At 44.1% G+C, this 23,633-nt stretch overlaps 3 protein-coding genes across 4 annotated transcripts; 2 read left to right on the top strand and 1 right to left on the bottom strand.

Moving 5' to 3' along the window:
- Window positions 1-446: 446 nt before the first annotated feature.
- LOC127331471 (uncharacterized) lies at window positions 447-4,022 on the top strand. The gene is made up of 4 exons (XM_051357650.1): window positions 447-683; window positions 727-1,122; window positions 1,230-2,846; window positions 2,919-4,022. Exons 1-4 carry the CDS (start codon window positions 447-449, stop codon window positions 4,020-4,022), a joined length of 3,354 nt encoding a protein of 1,117 aa, XP_051213610.1.
- A 589-nt stretch (window positions 4,023-4,611) lies between these two features.
- Window positions 4,612-10,179, top strand: LOC127331460 (uncharacterized). The gene is made up of 5 exons (XM_051357643.2): window positions 4,612-4,686; window positions 6,044-6,134; window positions 6,208-6,488; window positions 9,454-9,730; window positions 9,826-10,179. The coding sequence occupies exons 1-5, from the start codon at window positions 4,612-4,614 to the stop codon at window positions 10,059-10,061; spliced, it is 960 nt and encodes a 319-aa protein (XP_051213603.1). The 3' UTR covers window positions 10,062-10,179.
- Window positions 10,180-13,831: 3,652 nt separating this feature from the next.
- On the bottom strand, window positions 13,832-19,527 carry LOC127293682 (transcription initiation factor IIA large subunit). 2 transcript variants are annotated; one of them, XM_051323324.2, is made up of 11 exons: window positions 19,310-19,527; window positions 19,040-19,228; window positions 18,768-18,935; window positions 18,633-18,687; window positions 18,455-18,513; window positions 17,314-17,439; window positions 15,321-15,452; window positions 15,191-15,245; window positions 14,930-15,111; window positions 14,749-14,832; window positions 13,832-14,130 (listed from the first exon to the last, which is right to left on the bottom strand). In XM_051323324.2, exons 1-11 carry the CDS (start codon window positions 19,427-19,429, stop codon window positions 14,107-14,109), a joined length of 1,194 nt encoding a protein of 397 aa, XP_051179284.1. In that variant the 5' UTR covers window positions 19,430-19,527; the 3' UTR covers window positions 13,832-14,106. The 2 variants fall into 2 exon arrangements, with proteins under 2 accessions (XP_051179284.1, XP_051179287.1); XM_051323327.2 differs by having other exon boundaries at window positions 18,633-18,684.
- Between the last annotated feature and the right edge of the window lie 4,106 nt (window positions 19,528-23,633).

Here is a 23,633-nt window from a genome sequence, read left to right as displayed (position 1 = left end):
GTAGGATAATACTCTAGAGTATTGGGTGACACCCTTACCTTTACCCAACCCCCACAAAACCCTATCCCCAATCTACTAGGTAGAGATAGAGTAATGGGAATTTAAAAAAAATACACTAAGATTTAGGTAAGGCGTGGGTATAAACTCGGTCAATACTTTAGTACCAAACATATTTTTAGAAGTTATGGGAATTTGGAATTTGGTGGGAATTATCTCCACCAATTCTCACAAAAAAAATCTAATACAAAAAAGACCTGACTTCCAGAATGACAATTCCTTCTAATCTAGGCAAAGCCAGATCGAGACCTGACTTCCAGAATGGGAATTTGTAAGCCATCTGTTTGGCAATGCTTGAAATTGACTGCTACCTCTGCTGCTCCCATGCAAGCCTCGACTTTCGCCTTCGATCATCACAGCTACACCCACGTGACCTTCGATTCTTCATAATGTCGTGCAAAAACGCCAACATCCTCTACTGGAACCCCCGCGGACTCAACAGTATTGCCCGCCGCGACGCCGTCCGAGACCTGATTCGTGACACCCACGCCTCCATTGTTTGCCTGCAAGAAACAAAACTGGCCGTTATCGATGTCCCGCTCATTTGCGCCATGCTAGGTCACAATTTCACCGCCAACTTTGCCTACCGCCCGTCCATTGGCACATCCGGGGGAATTCTTCTTGCGGTATCTGATGCCCATTTCTCCCTTTCAAACGTCCACATCACAGCGAACTCCGTGTTGGCTTCCGTTACTGCTCTCTCTGACGGCTCCGCTTGGTCGATCACGTGTGTCTACGGGCCTCAGGGAGACAGGCCGCTTGGTCGATAAACTGCTCTTCATTGATGAGCTTCGGGAGCTAAAACCTGTGATGCTTGATGCTTGGTTGTTGCTGGGGGACTTCAACCTCATTACCAAGGTTTCGGACAAGAACAATCTCAACATCAACCGGCGCCTCATTGGCAAGTTCCGGGCCGCGCGAGATTTTCTCCTACTCAAAGACATGAGGATGAATGGAAGACGTTTCACTTGGTCCAACGCACAGCAAGACCCCGTGCTCACCAAGATTGACCATGTTTTCTACACTGATGGGTGGGACGACCTTTTCCCCGATGCCTACCTCCAGGCGATCACCTCGGCCTGCTCTGACCACGCCCCCTCTTCCTGCAAGGATTTGTTGCCTGCGCCAGAAAGCCTTCCTTCAAATTTGAAGAATTCTGGCTCCGTATTCAGGCTTTCAACGAGACTGTCTCCGAGGCCTGGAACAAGACCATCTTGGCCATCGACCCCATTCGCCGTGTTCACATCAAATTCTCGCGCACTGCCAAGGCCCTCCGGAAATGGCACAGGCTTAACATTGGGGACCTCAGATTCGCAACTGCTAAGGAGATCATCCTACGCTTTGACCAAGCTGAGGAGCAGCGGCCTCTCTCCGACGAGGAAGGAGACATGCATCGACAGATAAAGAGTTCCTACCTTGGTCTTGGTCTCCTCTCCATCCAGAAGATAAAGATCTGTCAGAGGTCCAGAGTCACTTGGATCAAGTTGGGTGACGCTAATACAAAGCTTTTTCATGCTAGGGCAAATGGACGTACAAGAAAGGTCCATATCCAGTCTCTGTCCACGGCTACGGGCACAGCTATCACAAACGACGACAAAGCGGACGTTCTTCTAAATCACTTCAAGGGCCTCCTTGGCTCTAAGGCTCCCAGACTATGCGGTCTGGACTGGGCGAGTCTCGACTACAAACCCCACGATTTATCTGACCTCAACAAGCCCTTCAGCGATCAGGAAATCAGGAACGCGGTTTTCTCGTTACCCTCCGTTAAAGCTCCGGGCCCGGATGGCTTCATTGGTGCGTTCTTCAAGTCTTGCTGGGACATCATCAAAGTTGACATTGTGGCCGCGATCATTCACATGTCTCACTTGCGTGAGGGGTGTGCGAGCCTTGTTAATTCGGCCAACATCGTCCCCATCCCCAAAAAGCCCGACGCGTCTTCTGTGGGGGACTATCGTCCTATCAGCCTCATACACAGCCTGTCGAAGATCTTCTCCAAGCTCCTGGCCAACCGTCGTGCGCCCGTTCTGCCCGACATCGTTTCCAAATGCCAGAGCGCCTTCGTGAAGAAAAGAAGCATTCATGACAATTTTCTACACGTTCAGAACCTCATCAAGGAGCTATATTCCTCCAAAACGCCATGCCTTTTTCTCAAGCTTGACATCTCCAAGGCTTTTGACACAGTTGGATGGGCCTACCTCCTCGAAGTTCTCACGGCTCTGGGCTTTGGACAGATTTGGAGAGATTGGATCTCTCTTTCTTTAGCTTCGGCCACGTCACGAGTTCTCCTAAACGGGGACACCGGCCGCCCTTTCAGCCATAGGAGGGGTCTACGACAGGGCGACACTTTGTCCCCTATGCTCTTCATCCTCGCGATTGATCCCCTGCAGCGCATTCTGGCCAAAGCGACCCTCCACGGCATTTTGAGCCCCATTCGCTCGCGGACTACTAGATGTCGTATCTCGCTGTACGCTGACGACGCTGGCATCTTTGTGAATCCTCTCAAGGACGAACTCCAGGCCATTTCCTCCATCCTTGAATGCTTCGGCAAAGAGAGTGGCCTCATCACCAATATGAGCAAGACCGAGGTTTTTTCGGTACGATGTGAAGAGATTGATCTCACTGATATTCTCGCTGACCTACCCGCAAAAATTGGAACCTTTCCTGGGAGGTACCTCGGCCTTCCTCTTCACTTCCGCCGACTACGAAAGATTGACCTCCAACCTCTCATTGACAAGATTGCTAGAAAATTACCGGGATGGATGGGCAAGAATCTGGCACGACCTGGAAGGGTAACTCTCGCCAAGTCGGTTCTCATGGCGACCGGGATCTATCATGCCACCGCCATACCATTGTCTAAATAGGCAAGGGACAAGATTAATAGGATTGCCAGGAACTTCATTTGGGCTGGCGACGACGGCGAGCACGCGGCACAGGGAAAAGCGCTGGTTAACTGGAAGACCGTCTGCAAGCCTAAGGGGCTCGGTGGTCTTGGAATGCCTGATCTCGAGAGAACGGGGCGCGCTCTCCGCCTTCGATGGCCGTGGTTAAACTGGACCGAGCCAGAACGCCCCTGGGCAGGCTCCCAACTTCCGTGTGACGAAAAGGACTTGTCCCTATTCAGGACCTCTACAAGGAATGACATCGGTGACGGTGAAACAGCTTCTTTCTGGCACGATAACTGGTGCACACGCGGACCTCTCGCCTCTTGGGCCCCTGACCTTTTCTCCATTGCCACAAGGAAAAACCGTTTCGTCGCAAAGGAGATAAGTGACAACAACTGGATCCGTTCCGTCGCAAGGATTAACTCCCCTACACAGTTAACGCAATATTTGGAGATTTGGGACATTGTTCAGACCATCATCCTCGACCCGTCGCGTCCGGACTCCATGTCCTGGCTTTTGACCACGGACGGGAATTACAGCGCCAGTTCGGCACACAAGGCACAATTCCTCGGTTCCCATCTCAGCTTCGCTGCGCAAAAGATTTGGTCGGCGCATGCTGAGCCAAAGTGCAAACTGTTTGCCTGGCTTGCACTACACGGAAAGTTACTTACCGCCGACATGTTAGCCATCCGAGGTTGGACCCATGACCCTGTTTGCCCGCTCTGTCGACGAGCGCCCGAGACGGCTGTGCATCTTTGCAAAGACTGCCCGTTTACAGCGGCCATCTGGAACATGGCCAAATCTTGGGATAATGATGATTCCGCCGACTCCAGATCCTCCTTCATCTCCATTTCAGATTGGTGGGACGACATGCTTACCGGCAAGCCTCGCAAAGAGCAAAGACGTATCAGCGGGCGTTTTCTCTATGTTGTATGGAACGCATGGAAGGAAAGGAACCGTCGTATCTTCACCGGCCTTTGGCTCACATACCCTGAGGTTGCGGATCTTGCTAGGGAGGACATTAGACAGCGTGAGCGCGCTTTTACCACCTTCGGGCAGGCCATTCCGGCCGAGCCAGATTAGTTTTTCTCTTCTTTTTGGTGGGTTTTGCTATGGTACCATCTTAATCTAAACATACGCCTTCCTGTACAGTTTGGTTCGTTTTTTTCCCTTGCTTAATGAAGAGGCAGTGCTCCTGCCGGTTGCTTCAAAAAAAATAAAGATCGAGAACAAAGCGTTGATCGAACAAAATGTCAATTCCTTCTAGTCTAGGCAAAGGTTGCGAAGGCTCACATGCTAAAAAGCATCCCATTGTCAAAACACCTCGCCCGATCTACTCCCACCTAGCCTATAAATACCATCTCCGGATCCAATCCATAAACCTACAGCAAGCTGAACCACAGAGTTTGCATTGCATGTGCTCTTCAGGTTGCGTGCTTGTGATTCTTTGTACTGTATTTTCATCTTCACTGACAACCCGGTGTTCCTACATTTTCTGAAAACTTCAGATCTTGGATTCTGCATTTCGGGCGAGAATGTGTGACGTGACATCGTTGTCGCCGGATCTGCTGGGGCGAAGGCTGAGACGGCGAAGCAGAAGATCATGAGAGACCGGCCAGACGTGGAGGTGATTGTGGTGCACTGGTGCCCGTCGATTCCGTGGTGAACGCCGATGTCAACACCAAGCTCGTCAGTGTCTTCATCAACACAGCAGCAGCAGCAGCAGCCGTCAAGGTTCCCAAAGTCGGTTAGCCAAAGGATGCTCTAGTGAATTGATCATGTCACGCGAGTGTGTTGTACGGGCATAATAATGTTGTGGTTGTGGCGAAATAATGAATAATATTGCACATGGAGAAGAATCCAGCCAGCGCAAGCATGATCGAGAACAAAGTACTCTCAGGCACGTAGGTAGATTTTAAAAGAAATGACCATCAATTTATTCAGAAAAATATGAATTATATGTCATAAAAATTATATCACTGCAACATTATATACATATGAATCCATTGTATAAATTTCATAACATATATCTCTTGTTTCGTTGATAAAATTGATGGTCGATGAGAACTAACCTGAGGTTGGGTGGTTAGGAGGGTGGTTGTACCCCAACTCACTAGAGTTCAAACCTCAGGTTTGACATCTGCGTGTCTCATAAAAGCGAAATATTCATTCAGTGAGAGGCGACGTTCCCGTCGATAGCGAGGCGCATGTGATGACTTCGTCAATTTTAAGATCTAATCCGCCAGCTTAGCCTTCCGGAGGTGCTCATAGGGATAGGGTGTGGGTGTGTGTGCGTTCATACGGATGAGTGTATGCGTGTGTATGTGAGCGTTTGCGTTTGTACTGTGTTTCTCAAAAAAAAATTGATGGTCGATGTTTTTATTAAAATATGTGTATGCTTCATAAATTAAACCGGAGGAAATAAGATTTACACGTACCTGAGCAACTTTCTGAACTTCAAATAAGTTTTCACAAAACTAAATTATTTTGTTTCGAGGAGGCCTAAGACAAGGCTGCTTTGAACTATTTGTTGTGATCAAGTCCAATTTCCTATGACATACTTGAATAATTCAATACATTATCAGAGACTTATATATACCAAAAGATAACACGTCAAGGATCGACTAAGAAAAAGGATAAGCGGGTGGAAAGGAAAACTATTATCTCTTGGGAGGATTAGGTGGGTGTCTTGCCATATATGATTGTTTTGGCTACGTAGAAACGACCAAAAATTTAACGGTATAAAAAATACATGGCTGCCGGTAACCCGTGCCCCAAAGCAAATTTATGCCAAAAAAAAATCCACCAGTTAAAAGAAAGTGTCTTCCGTACTGAAAATCCTTTGATGCCGTTGGTTGTTGCATGCAGACAAGTATACGCAGGCGTACAATTCTTTCAATATATGTGCCGAGCTATCATGATCAAGCCGGCCGTGCATTATGCATGTCAGAAGGCCGGACCCTGTCAATTTGTCAAAGCTAGCCGCGAACGTGCGTCATGCACAGCCACATGCAGAAGAACAGTATGCGTGCCAGTCTTATGCAAAGCTGCAAAAGTCTCAAATGTTGAAACATGGCATTTTCAAAGATGATTGCTCCTTGCAGGTTCCCATTTTCAAACTTGGGAGTCCTATAAATACCATCTGCATCCCGCTCGGGAAGGAAACCAAAGCAGGATCAGCAAACCAAACCACAGGTTCCACCTTCAGATACAGGTTTGCACTTGCAACCAAGCGTATATACTCTACATGTTTCGCTATGTTATTTAGATTTGTGTATATGCATGCGATTTGTATGGGTCTCGCTGAGCACCGTCGTCGTGGCTGTTTTAGCTGCAGATTTTCAGGTCTTGGATTTTGCGAAGATGGGTGATGCCAAATCCTCGTGGCCGGAGCTGCTACGGGCGACGTCTGCCGCGGCGAAGCAGAAGATCCTTCGTGACCGGCCGGACGTGCGCGTGATCGTGCTGCCCGTTGGTTCCTTCGTGACCGCCGACTACAACCCCAAGCGTGTCCGCGTCTTCATCAACTCCTCCGGTTATGTCGCCAAGGTCCCCACCATCGGCTAGGCCAATATGCTCGATTGACCATGTCCTGCGAGTGTGCTCGACATGATTCATGCCTGCCGCGTGTTAGCAACAATATTAAGCATGCACCTACGTATATCAATACATGAATAATGTGGTCTTTTCGATTGGAATAAAGTTTATTATTGTGACCTATACCAGACAAGGTTCAATTGTTATGCATTGGAAACACTTTCTCTTTCGTGCTACGTTTTGTATTGTGGGGGTACAGAAAGTAGTTCGGAACTGATTGTAGGATCACCCACGCGAGGATTATCATCTGGTCTGTGGTTCCAGACATCTGGACCAAACATTTTGGGAGTCATACCTTTTTTTTAGGTTAAGTCACAAATTTTGAAACTTATTATGCTGTCTACAATCTTTTTTGTTATTTTTACAAATCACAAGTAATTATATTAAAGTCTCAAACTTTTCAGGCACAAACCTAATTCTATAATCTATGTGCGATGATTTTTTTGGAAAGTTTCGGAACTTAGAAATATGATTTCCATGCATCACGAATATATATAATTTTACTGTCTTTTCCTCATGGGCCGTCATTGCTCTCTCCCCCATTGAGTAGGTTCTGTTGTATCTTTAAAAAAAAAAACAGGAGCAAAAGCTTTGCCTCATTCGATCAATTAAAAAGAAGTTTTGCAAGTTACAACAAAAGGCACTCTGAAGAGTTGATACAAACGGATTACTCTCCGGACATAACTTCGCTCAAACGTTTTGCTCCCGAGGAGACCTACAGTTTTGATTTCTTCTTTATTTTCTCTAGGATGACCATCATGGGAGCTTGCTTGTTATGGAAGATTGTTGCATTCTTTCGTTCCAAATTTCCCAAGTAACCAGCATGGTAAGGAAGCCCATCGCTTTTCGGTTTGGAGAGGGGGCGGCCTTCATCCGACGTCACCAATCTTCAAGCGCAATAGTTGGTCGATCATGACTTCATGGACGAAAGCTCCGAACCACACCTTGATGAGACTCCAAAGTCTAATAGTGAACCAGCATTGCGCGAACGAGTGTGCAGCCGAGTCCATAGTTTGTTTGCATAAGGGACAAGCACCATCGTTTGGCCACCCTCTCTTCTCTAATCTATTCGCCGTCCAAAGCCTATTTTATAAAGCAATCCATGCGAAGGACTTGGTCTTTGGAGGTGCCCAAATCTTTCATACCATTTTGTTCATGTCGGTGGAGATTGCCCTAAAGAACTGGGCCTTCTAAGCGGAGGCTGCCGAGTATTAACCATTCGCCGTTAGTTTCCAAACAACATCGTCCTCAACAGTCAATGGGCAGATCTCCGAACCACACCTTGATGAGACTCCAAAGTCTAATAGTGAACCAGCATTGCGCGAACGAGTGTGCAGCCGAGTCCATAGTTTGTTTGCATAAGGGACAAGCACCATCGTTTGGCCACCCTCTCTTCTCTAATCTATTCGCCGTCCAAAGCCTATTTTATAAAGCAATCCATGCGAAGGACTTGGTCTTTGGAGGTGCCCAAATCTTTCATACCATTTTGTTCATGTCGGTGGAGATTGCCCTAAAGAACTGGGCCTTCTAAGCGGAGGCTGCCGAGTATTAACCATTCGCCGTTAGTTTCCAAACAACATCGTCCTCAACAGTCAATGGGCAGATCTCCGAACCACACCTTGATGAGACTCCAAAGTCTAATAGTGAACCAGCATTGCGCGAACGAGTGTGCAGCCGAGTCCATAGTTTGTTTGCATAAGGGACAAGCACCATCGTTTGGTCACCCTCTCTTCTCTAATCTATTCGCCGTCCAAAGCCTATTTTATAAAGCAATCCATGCGAAGGACTTGGTCTTTGGAGGTGCCCAAATCTTTCATACCATTTTGTTCATGTCGGTGGAGATTGTCCTAAAGAACTGGGCCTTCTAAGCGGAGGCTGCCGAGTATTAACCATTCGCCGTTAATTTCCAAACAATATCGTCCTCAACAGTCAATGGGCAGAGCTCCGAACCACACCTTGATGAGACTCCAAAGTCTAATAGTGAACCAGCATTGCGCGAACGAGTGTGCAGCCAAGTCCATAGTTTATTTGCATAAGGGACAAGCACCATCGTTTGGCCACCCTCTCTTCTCTAATCTATTCGCCGTCCAAAGCTTATTTTATAAAGCAATCCATGCGAAGGACTTGGTCTTTGGAGGTGCCCAAATCTTTCATACCATTTTGTTCATGTCAGTGGAGATTGCCCTAAAGAACTGGGCCTTCTAAGCGGAGGCTGCCGAGTATTAACCATTCGCCGTTAGTTTCCAAACAATATGGTCCTCAACATGCTTAACAAGGTTGATATCTTGAATTTTGGTCCAAAGGATAACATATTGTCCAATGTACGCGGTGGTAAGTTCCTCAATCTTGATGCGAGGCTCTCTTGATGTTCGATTTTTCCCGTGATGAGCTCATGAAGATGAGCGGCACGATGTCCTATGGTTTCGACTTTCGAACCATCCAACCAAGGGGCCTTCTTCCTCTGGCACATGACTTACTTGTGGCACAACTGCATGCTACCTAGACTTGGTCAATGGGCAGAGCTACCTAAACATCACTACTCTGCCTCAGCAAACAAATAGTTATCCCTCAGGTTTTACCAATACCCATTTGGGTTATCTACATGTTTGTGATGAAAACCCACCGAGATATAATTTTAGAAAATGTCTTGGAAAATGGAACTCATTCTAATATAATACAACGATTATCACTAACTCTAAAACTAAACTATACATTACCATCTAATATGTCATTTTCTGAACCGGTGAACTCTCCCTCAAAAGTCAGAAGTCAGCGGCACCTAGCTAACATGAGATATGCATTGATCCTGAACGAAGCCTACAATTTGTGGATTTTTTATCGATCTGTGTGGACAAGTCACTAGTAGTTGGAGACTTATCTTTGTTTATAAGCGCCGAACTCCAGTGACTCGGTCCAGGATGGCCGCGCTCGTCCCTCCGTAAAGATCGGTGCACATGGAGAATCATCCGGCCGGAGCAAGCAAGATCGAGAACGAAGCGTTGATCGAATAAAATGTCAATACCTTCTAAGAACAGATAGAGAAGGATCACATGCTGAAGCATCGCATTGTCAAAGATGCCTCGCCCGATCTACTCCAAGCTACTATAAATACCATTTCCATCCAGATCCAATCCATAAACCAAACTGGACACAGCAAGCCAAACCACAGGGATTCAAGCAACGAACAAGCACAAGTTAGCATGTCCTCTTCAGATTGGGTGTGTGTGATTCTGTACATTTCCATCTTCACTGACAACCCGATGTCGCTACATTTTCTGAAAACCTTCAGGTCTTGGATTCAGCGTTTCTGCAAGAATGTGTGAACCGGCGAAATCGTCGTGGCCGGAGCTGGTGGGGTTGAAGGCTGTGGTGGCCAAGCACAAGATCATGAGAGACAGGCCGGATGTGGAGGTGATCGTGGTGCCCGCCGACTCCATGGTGACCGCAGATGTCAACACCAAACGCGTCCGAGTCTTCATCAACCCCTCCAACAAGAAGGTCGTCAAGGTCCCCAAGATCGGCTAGGCAAGGATGCTCGAGTGTATCGCTCACGTCACGTGCGAGTGTGGTTGACGTGGCATGAATAATGTTGTGTTTCTCGCAGAACGAAAAGAATAATATTGCGGTGTATCTTTTAAACTTTGGGAGAGTGATGTTTTGGCACATGGGAGCATATGCTCCCTTAATTTTAAAATATAAGTTACACATTTTGAAAAAATTTAAAATTTGAAACGAAAAATTCGCACATAAATTTTCATTTGCTACGCGCTTACAAAGTTGTTTCATGAAAAATCGACTTTTCATGTGATGTGTGTAAAAAAGACAAATTTTAATGCTACAAATAAAGCTTTTTAGAAGATAATTTTTCTCTTTTTTACATAGACCACAGGAAATATAGGTTCGTCGTGAAACTTGACGAATGTACATATATTATGGAGATATACATGTATAATTTTGTGGCAAAAAAAATTGATATTTTGAAATATAATTTTTTTGGTAGAGGAAGCATATGCACCTGGGAGCCGAATTAAAACCAACAATGTTGATTGCTCGCGAACCAACATATGGTTGCATGGTTAAGAAGATAGTGGTACCTCTAGCTCACCAGGTATCAAACCCCGACACCTAGGGTCTTACAAAGGCGGAATATTTTCACAGTGGAAGGCAAATTTTACGTCAGTAGTGAGGCACTTTGTTTTTTGGACTCACTCTGTCGAATATGCTCAAAGAGGTAGTGTGTACGTGTGTTCCTTCTTAGAAGTGAGTGTATGTATTTATTTGTAAGCGCCTTTCAGCCGAAAAAAGTTAACTGCAGCCTACGCAAAAGAAAAAAACATGTTCACCTAGAGCGATAAATATTGATGGTGCGATTTCATGCCATTAGATACATGCATTTTATTTTTTCGAAAAAGGGAAAGGGACAACCACGTATGCCATAACATAGTAAATTCTAGTTTCATATTTGCGCCATCTTGTTCCCAAAAATTAGACTGCTGAAAATGAGTCTGGACAAATGAAGGCCAAGCTCAAGAGAGCGCTTTATTTTTTTTAAATCAAAATTGTATTTAAAGCTCTAAAATATTCTAAAAAAATATTTGGGGTAGTCAATGATGCATTCTATGACCATGGTCTTTTCGTATTTTCAGCTACACAAAAACGAGAAAATCTTTAAAAAAATATTAGTTTTAAAATTTATAATATTCACTATACACAAATTCAGGCTAACATGTATCTTGCACTTGCCTCGCCCGCATTCCCATCTAACCCATGCGGGGACACAGAGTTGAGATGGCATGTGCCCTTAAATAGAGCAAGGGGACATAAGAGAGTTGAGACGGACATGGATTTGGTGCATATGGGCACCAGTGCTCCCTCCACTTTCAGCTTTTTGAAAATTTCGAAACCTCAGACTTATATGTTTTCAAAAATTATGGTGTTAAATATGTAGATAGATATGTTCATCAGAAGTGTATGCAAAAATAAAAATCCGGTAAAAAATACTTAAATTTTAGGAAATACAAAAAAACAAATTTCTGACAAAGGGATACACTATTGTAATACTCCCTCCGTTCCTTTTTATAATGCTTGTAGATTTTTGGCATTTGTTTTAGAATATAAGGTTGTAGTTTGGCTTTTTTTCAATTACCCCCTCTACCGGTCAGCTCCCACACGACATGCATGAAAAAAATCCATACAAAAGGGAAACAATTAATTAAGATTCCTAATGCATGACCCCAACGATTTCTTAGATTTAGGAAGCATTGTTTTTCTTTCCTTAATAGTAGAACCTGGATGCACATATATGGAGAGTCAACCAGAGAGATTTGTGGAATTTGTTATGTTAATTTAGGAAGTTATCGATTTCAATCATTTTACTCTGATCTCAAATTGTTAAGCCAAGGGTTTTATGTAAAGAATACTCTTGTGCTAATTTCTGTGCCAAAAAACTCTAGGCACTATAGAATGGAACGGAGGGAGTACTATTTTACTACCATTTACTGTCAAAAATTTGTCTTTTTTATATAGTTCAAAATACAAAGTATTTTTAAACGGGACTTTTTTGCATACACCCCACCCGTATAAATCTATCTATTATTGAACGTCATAATTTTTTGAGACTTAGAAACATGATCTTTTAAAATTTTCAAAAATCTAAAAGTGAGGAGAGCGTTGGTGCCCATGTGTCAAAGACACTTTCCAGTTGAGACGGTCGTATCCCTAACAGAGCAAGGGGGGAAAGGACCAGGCCCGTTCCGACATCTTGATGTGAAAGTAAGAGCTTCTGTAATAGATGATGTAAAATAGGATACCTAAGAAAATTAAAGGCACCAAACAGTTTGTGTTTTTCAAGATGATGTATTTTAGGATAAGTCTCCTCAGTTGATGTAAAATAGGGCACCACGCACCTCTACTTTTTTCCACAATTGCATAGGTATATGAAATAAATAATGTGAACTTTATCTCAAATAATTTTGAAACAAATAAAACACAAATAGTACTTATTCAAAAATATCATAATACAAATAGTTCATGATCATCCTTGTAATGGGTCCCTCCACCACACATTATCAGTAACGATCTACAAAATGACACATATCTTGCCTACGCAGGCGAGATCCCTTGTTTAGTTCAGAAACACGCTAGATGTAGGTGTATAGGGAACATGTGGTCTAACAGGAGCGGATCCCAATAGTAGCATATAATTGCAAGCCCAGAGCAGCATTTACGGTACTAACTGACGGATGCATCAACTATGAACAAACGGCTCCCGTGAGGCGGATTAATCAAAAAAAAAAAAACTAGGCCGGAGGAGGGGGGAGGGCATCTCTGTATTTTCATTAAGAAATTGGTGCATACATCACCGGGTTGCGAGTGCGGAGACTCAAACCTAGACGAGCTGGGGCGCATCAGCCCCGTCTCAACCACCAGGCTAAGCCTTGGTCCACTAGGAGAATTAATCGCTATTTGAGTGAGCAGGACATGAACTCAAGAACAAATGATCAATCGGTGCATAGTCAATCCGGTTGATAAACTACTTCCTTTCTACCGATGAAGGATACCCACAAGTTCTTGGCCTCGCGGGTGTGGGGTCAGGAACGAGTGAGATAGGAGACGAATTTAGCCCAACTTAGATCATGAGCAACAAGCTAACGGCAGGGAGAGGACAGAGGACCACGAGCTGCGCTGTGGCAACACACAACACCACTATGTCAATGAGGCAGCTAGGAAGGCAGCAACAACGCCGGAAGAAGCGGAAGGGGCAGCGAAAGTGGCTCAATTTACCGCTTGCAACGATCAGGGCCTCAGGGGAAAGGGCCAGCAGCGGGCAGGAGAAATGAAACTTCAGCCAGGCAGTTGAGGCAAAGCGTGAAACTCTATTTTGCGGCAGCCACAGGGTGCTGCAAATATGCAGCCAAGGGGGCAAAATTTGGTGCTAGCTCAAATGTAGACTATTTTTGGCCCCCTTTTGCACCATCTATCAGAGATGCTCTAATAGAATGCATGATGCCCGCCCTTTATTCTGGTCTACGTAAGTATTGAGGAATATTGTGTAAATACAGCTATACAAAATGTCTGAAGGAAGTATGAATCAGTTAAGGGAAAACACATTCCAGTTTAGATCTCTGCTTTCGTTTTCTGCAAGGGACCAACGACATTGAGCTTCCTATTTTGGTTTTAAAATGTGTTCACCGTCTGTATCTTTATCCAGCCAAATGCGGCAAGTACTACTAAATCAATGAGCAGACAACATCACACTAGTTTGTACAGCGAACTAGGTATTAATTCACCTAACAGGACAAGAAACGGAGGATCTATATCAGATATGATAGTTCCGCAGCAGCTTCAAGTGACCATCTCAAGAAAAATGTCCACAAAAGTCCCAACTGTATCATTTTTACAGTAACAGTTACGGTAACAACCTAACTGGGCGAAGCAAGCCTCAACAGCAAAACACGACAAATGATCATAGTGCCAAACTCGCCACTGCACCAGCTTTGTCACCTCCCCATTCTTATGTTAAAAGACAGAGAGTCGATACATTCCTAAAATATCATCTTTACTGCAAAATTCAAAAATCGAACTCCCCTGAAGCCTGCAACATCATGGTAACATCGAAGTCAGCTACAGGAGCATTATATATGCAGCAAGTTAAGCACATTGAAACCTTATAGGTACTCCATATGTAGATTTTCCAGTCAACAGCACAGATGTGTATACTTATGACAGAAGTACTTCCCACAGGAGAGGACAAAAGTCAATAATTCAAAGTTATCAGGCAAAATTAATGTGCATAAATGGCGATTTTGTTAACTCAACTATTATATAGTTTTAACAGGCTATTCAAACATCCGCAACTTTCCTCTTAACTACCAGTAAATTGTTAAACTGAATCAACCCAGAAGTGCAGCAATTTTAAACCACTGTTTGGCTGTACATCTTTAACAGCATATAGAGTTCATGTATAATGTACCTTAACTTCTTAGAAAACTTGAGCTCCAAACTGATGTTATTTTCAGTTAATTTTTATTACTTGAATAATCAAAATATGTTCTATACTTCGAATGAGTATTTATTTTACGGATAGTCCATATATGTGATCAGTAGCTAGAAAAAACCATCCAATTGCTCAAGTCATGTTTATATCACAATATATTCAAAAGGTCAGAAAAACATGCATTCACAAGTTCGAGCAAAAGATAATCAAACCCACCTTGTTGAATAGAACATCTCTGCCATTCAAATGCATGATACCATCCTTCAATGTGCACTTCCAGCGATTCTTTGTCCTTGTCACCTGTGTAACCAAGTTAAGAAATTATACATGCAGACTGAAACATAAGGTAAAGCTAATTCTGCATTGTCAATATTATATTAAAAGGTACTACTATTACTTTGTCAAATTGTGCAAGGACAAGGTGTTGTGTGTTAGGTTCATCATTATCTTCTGTGAAGTCATCTGTCTCATCATCGTCGTCGTCATCTTCATTAAGAGGCGGTTCATCATCATCTTCATCCCCTGTATCATTTCTTGGCTGTGGTGTTACAACAGCAGGCGTGGGAGTTCGATACTCAGCTAACAACATCAAAATATTACCAGGATCAGCAACACATAGAAATGATATATCAACCGCGTATGTTATGAGGAAACTTACAAGATTCCCCAGGGGTATTGTAGTCTTCTGTTGGAACTCCAGGGAAGAAGAATTGCTAAAAAAAAGGATCAGTTAGTCACAGATTTTGAAGATCTAAGATAAACTGATTGAGGTTTAGAATGATATATACATCATTATAATCATCTTGCATCCCGTCCCGTTGAGGAAGAACTGGACTCATTGTTGTTCGTTTGATCAAAGACACATTAGCTGCTGACTCTTGCCTGTTCATGATGGAATTCCATACCTGTGCTGCGTTATCCTAAATAAAGACCAAAAAAAGGACAATGAGAACTTCCCAGACAAAACACGAAAAAAACAGAAAATTGGAAACCCAGTATAAAGAGCTTTTACAATAAGGTCTAAAACATTTAGCTTTGGTAATAATAAAATAGCAAAATGTCAAGTCAGCTCACGAACTAACATGATTGTTCAGTGCCTATTTGTGTACAATGAACAAACTGACACTACAGATTGAAAACCATCCGTTGATCCTACTGCTGTTCTAATTCAGTCATTACAAAACCAGTATCAAACAGATTAGGTACAACTCTCTCATGAGTTCAAAGTTCAGCATACAGTTTTCTTGACTTAACAAGCACTTCGAGAAAACATTTGTGCGACATCCCAGTAAGATACGGTAAGCATATCCATCTGCAAAGTGCTTACAAGCTTAGTCAAAGTCCATCTACAACGATAGTTGTTCAGTACTAGAACTGCTTTTCACATCTACGTGCATACTATTAGGTTAGCATATGACAAATTAGCACACACTTTAGAATAATTAGGCAGCAAACATGTGACGTATTGTTATGTTATTCAGGTGGCATATAGACTAATAAATCTAGAATATACAAATTAGTTAAGGAAAACGAAATTGTTCCTATAGAAATAGCATAGACATTCACAATATACTCTCGGAAATTTTACACAAGCATGTAAGAAAGAGAACGTGACCTTCACGTGTGAGACGGTTGTGTATATACTACTTTCTCCAATCCAAATTAATTGACTCTATTTTGTCTAGATAGGGATGCATGTAGACGTGTTTTAGCTGTAGATACATGCATATCTAGATAACGTTGAGTCAATTAATTTGGATCTGAGGGAGTATATAAATAGTGATTTTCCTGTAAAACCTGGCTACTTATATTCCAACTCAGGGACCAAGAAAACTGTTCTCTAACATCACATAAACCGGCAGACACAAGAGAAGAATTCAACATTTCTTCTGGTGCGGGTTGGTGGAAGAATCATATCATGGGGTACTTCTTTGTGTGAGCTGTTCACATATAGTCTAAAATAAACTAAATACTGAGTTCCACAAAAAATATTCGCCATTACAAACAGGCCTGTCGAGAAACAAACTCGTTGAACTTAGTCACATATTCATATCATGGCTGTGCAGTCTCCTCGTCTAACTACCCCCTATGTCAAGTTGGTTCCTCCGGGCAAATCCCAGTAGTTGCTACTAGGATTTTGTGTGAGGTTTTATGTGTGCTTTCTCCAATCATAGTGAAATGAGATTCTTTTCTTCATGTGCTCTTAAAAAAGACACCTAAGTGGCAGGTGTCAGTCAAAGTGGTGATAACTGGTAAGTAACGACTAAGGTCATGACTTGGCCATATTGTGCTTTGGCAAGCACAATGGGTCAGGTAACTTAGGCATTACTTTTTAGTTTGTCATATTTTCTTATGGAAGCAAGTCCTCTACATTTGTGAAACCCCGTTCTTCTACCCTGCACAGCCCCTACTTTATTTATGCTTGGCAGCCGCTAAGAGGGTGGAACTTTGGGAAGTAAACTTGAAAACCAATAGTCTCATATCTGGGAAGTAAACTTGAAAACCAATAGTCTCATATCACTATCTTATAGTACCAGAAGAGGCAAAATATCATTAAAATAGAAACCTCACATTGTGCAATTACCTTTTTCTTTGTTTTATCTACTTTACAGTTTTAACTACTTTACATGATCCATGCACTTGACACTTATAAAATATCTAATATGTATGCTAACGAAAATCAGAGTAGTTCCTCTATATCATCCATAATCCCACCTCTAGCTAGCAATATATGGTACCATTAAAGGTAAAAAATGGTTTATATGCCATTTTGAACAGTACCTTTGACACCACAAATTCGAGAACCTGATCAGCACTTCCATCCTGTTGTGGCACGAAAGAACCAGAAGGGAGCTGACCAGGATATTCATCCCTCTTGCGCTTTCCAGAAGACATCATCAGAAAATCCTACAAAATGAAATGAACCAAGTATAAATACATTATTAAAAATATAATGAAAATCAGGATTTCAAAAGGCTAAAATCACTTGTTGTAAGCAGCTGATAGTACAGTCAACTTGTGTTCAAACAAACATAAAATGCATGATCAAGAACTGCAATCCATGAATAATTGGTTTTATATGTTTGGGTGGTAACTGTACAGGTAGTTGATCCCTGCATCAGATTGTGTATACTTCTCTGCAGTATTCATGCTGAGGAAATGTTACAAGTTCTGAAGTTGCATGTATGGGTGAGGTGCCTTTGGGAACACATAACTTAAAACAGAACTGAAACTTTATTTTACCACAAATAGAACTGATAAGATTTCCCTGCCAGATGACCACATGCATTGCCATCAATGCAGAATGTGTTACCAAAATATTATTCATTGTTCTAATATACAGAGCTAAACCTACTCGATTTTAGTTTGTCCATCAGAACTCAAAGGTCTGGGCAATGAACTTTTTTCAAGGAAAAAAACAGGATCTCTCTTCCTTCAGTAACTCTTCCTTCAGTAACTCAAAGTTCAGGGCAAACAACGAATTCAAAGGGATGATTTAGTGCTTAGATAGATTAGATTGTTCTTGCTTAGTGCACCCAATAAAACATAAAAGAGGAATATGGTACCCCATTAAAATAATGTGCTTACGGGTGAAAAATAATAATTTATGATTCCACTATTTCAAAACACTGATGTGGTGTAAGAGCAGAATGTAGGATGAAAGGGTAATCTCCAGGGGAAAAATCCTAAATATTATCTTTTAAAGGTGTAGTAGTAATAAGCACATGCTATGTTATTCTTTTAGACCAAAATCGCCCATATAAGGTTGATGCACAGCCAGCAACCAATGTGATTTAGGAATCTAGAAACTTGAGTAAGCATCATTCCTAATAACAGACAGATATTATAATAACTACTGGTGAAGAAAACTGGAATTGACTGCAGCAGGAGAATCAAACATGTGCCATTAGCTGATCATCACCTGAGTCAGTGGCTGTGGTTGCACCATCCTGTCAGGGTCCTCCCGGCTCTCCTCATAAGCTGTATACATGAACCAAAATAGTCCAAGCATCATTTGCTTTCCTCGATCAACATTGGTCCGACCACCAGAGTCAAGACAAAATGCATGCCAAGAACAAAAGGATGGCATAAACACATACCAACGTTGACATCCACCCCCAGCGGTCTCTGGTTCATCCACGGCGAAGGTGACTGCTGCAAACCAAAACTTACAAACATGAAAATCCTGTGCTTAAAGGAAAGGAAAACATGAAGAATATATAAATTCAGTTTACCATGAAAGGGTTTGGGCGGCCGGTCTTGGGATCAGCCCCGTTCATGGACATGCCGTTCCGTATGTCGCTGATGGGCGAGGGGGCGTAGTCAGAGGGCCCGGTGGGTATGTTGTACATACCGGCCTCCGTCCCTGGAAGCGGCGTCTGGATCGGGGTCTGGAGCGGTGTCTGCAACGAACGAAAGAGGGCTAACCCCGTTAGAACCCGGAGTAGATCGCTGCCGATTGATTTGGAGAGGTGGGGAATATAAGAGGGGATTTGGTGCTGCTCACCGGTGGGAAGAGCATGTCGGCGGTGGGGGTGGCGTATTCCTCGGAGGTGGCCTCGTAGGGGACGTTGAGGTCGTGCACGGGCGGGGTGGCGCCGGCGGCAGGGGTTCCACCAGCGGGCGCGGCGGGGGGCCTGGTGCGGTCGATGGCCCCCGAGATTGCGCCGCAGTGGAGCATCTTCATTTCCCATAGCTAGGGTTTTCGGGGCGGATCGGGTCAAAATCGCGGAAATCAAGCGGCAATTGGAGGGATTGGGGGTGGGGGGGAACTTACAGCCTGGAGCTCGTTGAGGACGGCGTCGCCGACGCCGTAGGTGATGAAGTCCTCGCGGACGTTGGCGACGACGTCCTCGATGACGGAGATGTAGACGGCGGAGACGTTGCTGCTGGCCATGGAGGCGGCGCAGGGCGCCTAGGGTTAGGGTTTGCGTGGAGGGGGCGACGGCGAGGCGGGTTGGGTTGGGGGAGGAGGTCGGGGAGAGGAGGGGGAGGGGAGGAGGAGGCGGACGAGAGAGATGGGGAGTTAAGGATACTATATAAATAGGTTTGCATCCGGTGGCGTCACGTGGCGTGGTATTTGTAGCCCCCTCTCCCTCTCCCTCTCCCTCTCCGCCACTGCCTCCGCCCACTATACCGCCTCTCGCGAGTTCCCGAAAACGACCCGTCTTCTTCCTTCAAGGTCGGTTTCCTCCGCCTTGCCCCTTCCTAAGTTGCGATTTGGAGTATTCTAGTTGCTTTAGATTTCTTTTTACCGTCAAACTAGAAAGATTTTTATTCTTTTTTTATTTATGAACACTTCTTTTACCAGAATAGTGACCCAATTTCATATAATCCGGACGTTTTGTAGTCGCTGTGCTCTGGAAATTTATATTGAAAGATTTCTGCATTTACTAATTGAACCAAAAGTTCGAACTGATGGAAAGAGACTAGATAGTGTATTTATATTCAACAATCATCCTCACGTCTAGGCTATTTTAGTCTTTAGTGTGGGTTCGGTGCAGGCCGCAAATCTTTTTTTCTTTTGTTTTTAAAATTGCGTGAGCATGGTCTTGAACTTGAGACATCTTGGCTCTGATACCATGAAACATTGTTGCACTAGCCAATTGAATCAAAAAACTAAACTTTGTTTTCCAATACATTTCTACCGTATATGTTTTTCATATCCATGTGTGTTCAAAAAATATTTCCAAAGCCGCGTACTTATCCTCGTATAATGATTTGGTAGAACAAATATTTGTGATATTATATGTTTATAAATATGAAGCTTGGAACAAAGGTCTTCGACCTAATTCTCATTCTTTGGTTTGGTCCGCTAGATCGCGCCAATAGGCATGTTATTGAATAATCTATTTAACTTGTTCCATTAGGACCTAAGGAGCAATTTGTTAGTTCTCACTATGTCTACATATTGTTGGTACTTGTTCTACTTTTTGGGGGTATGGACCTTAGATGTGTTCTTACCCTTCCAAGTTGCCTCTTCAATCTGTATTGTAATTTTCAAACTATTCGATGTTAATCCTCTACTCTTTTCCTAAGACCTTTCTCCTGTTTTACAATGTCAAACATATTTCCACTCTTAATCTGATTTTGGTGCTCGTGCATATCTCGTTCCTACGGCCACGAACATCCATAAAATTAAGGTACTATTCCTGCAAAGATCCATCGATGTGTTTGCTATCCTTTGATGTCCTCCTTAGAGATATGTTGCTTGTTCTTGTAATATGTATGTGCCATGCTTCATGATTGTCATCGAATCATTTGCCACTTCAGCACATGTTTATATAGGACAATGTTTATTTTGTTGTGTAGGTGATACCATTATAGGTGCTTTTATTTCTTGTGTCCTTGGTTGGTTCCTATTTGATGTGTATTTTTTGGGAAATCTGATTAGGGGGAATCTAGCAATGAATTGAAAAATTGATTCTAACTCAGTTATTACAAAATGGATCCCCTCCCCCCCTGACATAGGCATCCCAAATGGGCCTGCCGAATATAGTACCCGGGGTTTACTGAAGGCCCACTACCCGAAGAATAAGAAGATTCGAGAGCCCAAGATGTATTTAAGGAAAAGATGAGTTGTAATAGGAAGTGTTGTTTGTAATCTGGCGGGATGAGTTAGAAACCGTCTCGGACTCTGTAAACTTGTATAGCACGAATCCCTCGGCTCCACCTCCTATATAAAGGGGGAGTCGAGGGACGAAGAATCAATCGAATCATTGTCTGCAAACCCTAGTTTTCATAATCGTCGAGTACTTTTCGGCTGAAACCTTCGAGATCTACTTACCCTCTACTTCTAACTAAACCCTAGCCTACAATCCATAGGCATTAACAAGTTGATACCTTGTCAATTGGCGCCGTCTGTGGGAATTAGAGGCGTAAGGAGCTGATCTCGATGGCACGCTCAAGATCTTCGACATCGTCAACTGCAAGCAACACAATGGATCGAGGTAAACAGATCGCTGCTGGTCTTGTCGATTTTGTTCCTCACCCACCCTCCCGTTTGGATGCATATGCGTATCTGGCGGAGCCCATGGAGATGACGTTCGGAAGGTTTCACTTTCGCGTCGAGAAGGAAGGATCGTATCGTGTCGAGATTCCGATTTCGTCGGGATCGTCGGTGGTCGATTCCGATTTTTCAAACTATGCATCGTCTATCGAGTCAGGAGAAGAAGAAACCTTGGAGACACGCTACGTCAGCACCAGAGCAAGAGAGAAACTCGCCAAGATCTTCAACGACATGTCGTTTGAGTCATCTGCGGACTCATATATAAGCGATGGCTCAAGCGATGTCGACGATTCTGACTTCGTCGACAAATCTCTGACAGTGGGCAAGGTCTTCATCAATCTCAACGATGATGTCACCAAACCCAACGTAGATCTGAGTACAAAGTATCATCGATTTACGCCATTGAAGATCAAGAGGAAACATACGAGGCTTTCGACGATGCGGGAAATCCATACGTCGATCCCTCCAATCTGCGACAAGGCCTGGGCAACAAATACGTCGGGCCGTAGCCGCGAGATAGAGTTCAACTTTCACAAGCAGCGTGGGACGAGCTGCGAGAGCTATGAACGGCACGAGAACCAATGGCTACCACAGCCACACCGGAAGAATTGCAAGCATATCAATATAGGCTCGCACGAGCTGCCGAGGAATTGGAAAAACAGACGGTGAGTTGAACAGAGAAAGGAGGCAGCTTCGCATCCAGCGGGGAGAAGGGCAGATCTAAGTCGACAATCTAGAACTACGGGTGATAGCCATCGGGAGGCGCGGAACAGAGCAAGATCAAGGCTGCAACACATACCCGAAGCAGAAAGAGAACACTTGGTCCAAAACCTCGACATGTCCTTTATGTCGATAGATACAAGAGGAAACATCATCCCTAAGACACCAGAGGCTGGGTATATGGCGACACATGCTTTTATCCTTGCATCTAAACCACCTCCGGGTGATCCAAGGGAAACAACCGTATAATATGGCGGTAGCGGAGTTGGAGCTATGGGGACGGCGTTTGTATCAACGCCTCCCGAAGGAGCGGCAAGGCAAAATAGTCCACGACCCGCAGCAGCAACGGCGGCGGCACAGAAGGGCCAAGTGGAGCAAGAGACACGGCGGCACAAGCAAGAGTCGACGGAGCGCGGCGAGCGAAGGGATCATCGGCAATCCCCAGAACTTAACGACGAAGATATGTGCGGCTTACCATGCTTCACGAGGAGAGTCCGAAAAACTCGAGTCCCCTCAGGATTCAAGTTACCCGATAATTTCAAGAAGTTCGACGGCCTTCAAGATCCAGAGGATTGGCTAGTCGACTATCTAGAGACGGTGAAGCCGACAGAGGAACTAGGGCAACAGCCATGCAAAGCATCCAGGTGCACTTGAGTGGAGCCGCACGATCGTGGATAAAGAAACTCGCTCCGGGATCCATCGACAGTGGGAAAGTTTCGAGGACGTGTTCGTCAAGAACTTCGCATCCACGTGCAAAAAGCCCGCGTCGTTAGAAGAGTTGAGAGCGTGTCGACAAAAGCCAGATGAGCCAATGAGAAAGTACATCCAGAGGTGGAATATCATCAAAAACTCGGCAAAAAATATATCTGACGAGAGAGCAATAGATGCGTTTGTCGCAGGAGTCAGGCGTGGAGATTTTGTCGAGGATTTGGGAAGGACTAATCCAAAGACAGTATCCGCGTTAATGGAGATAGCAAATAAATGGGCAGATGGAGAAGACGCTGTCCACAACAAACGACACAGGTCGCCAGAGGAGGACCGCGGTCGAAACTATCAACCGAGGCGAAGATTTCCTCGGCAGTACCGTAACTACGACGCTTCGGGACAAATTTCGGCAGGTTTTCGGACAAATACGGGAGGAAGCAACGAGAGATGATTACCGGAGAAGCGATGAACAGCGAGGTGATAACGAGAGATGATTCACGCAACAGCAAAATAGCGGGCCTAGGTTCCCAAGACCTTTCGTGTCCCCCGAAGAGATGATGAACGGACCGTGCCGGATGCATTTTTCCTCGACAAGCAACGGCAAAAGACGGTCGGGGCACTTGCGGAAGGACTATCGAAATTTTCAAGCAATGTTGCGGTATGCGAG

Source organism: Lolium perenne, chromosome 1, assembly GCF_019359855.2.
Source record: "Lolium perenne isolate Kyuss_39 chromosome 1, Kyuss_2.0, whole genome shotgun sequence".
NCBI lineage: Eukaryota > Viridiplantae > Streptophyta > Magnoliopsida > Poales > Poaceae > Lolium > Lolium perenne.
This window is presented reverse-complemented; position numbering and strand designations above follow the sequence as displayed.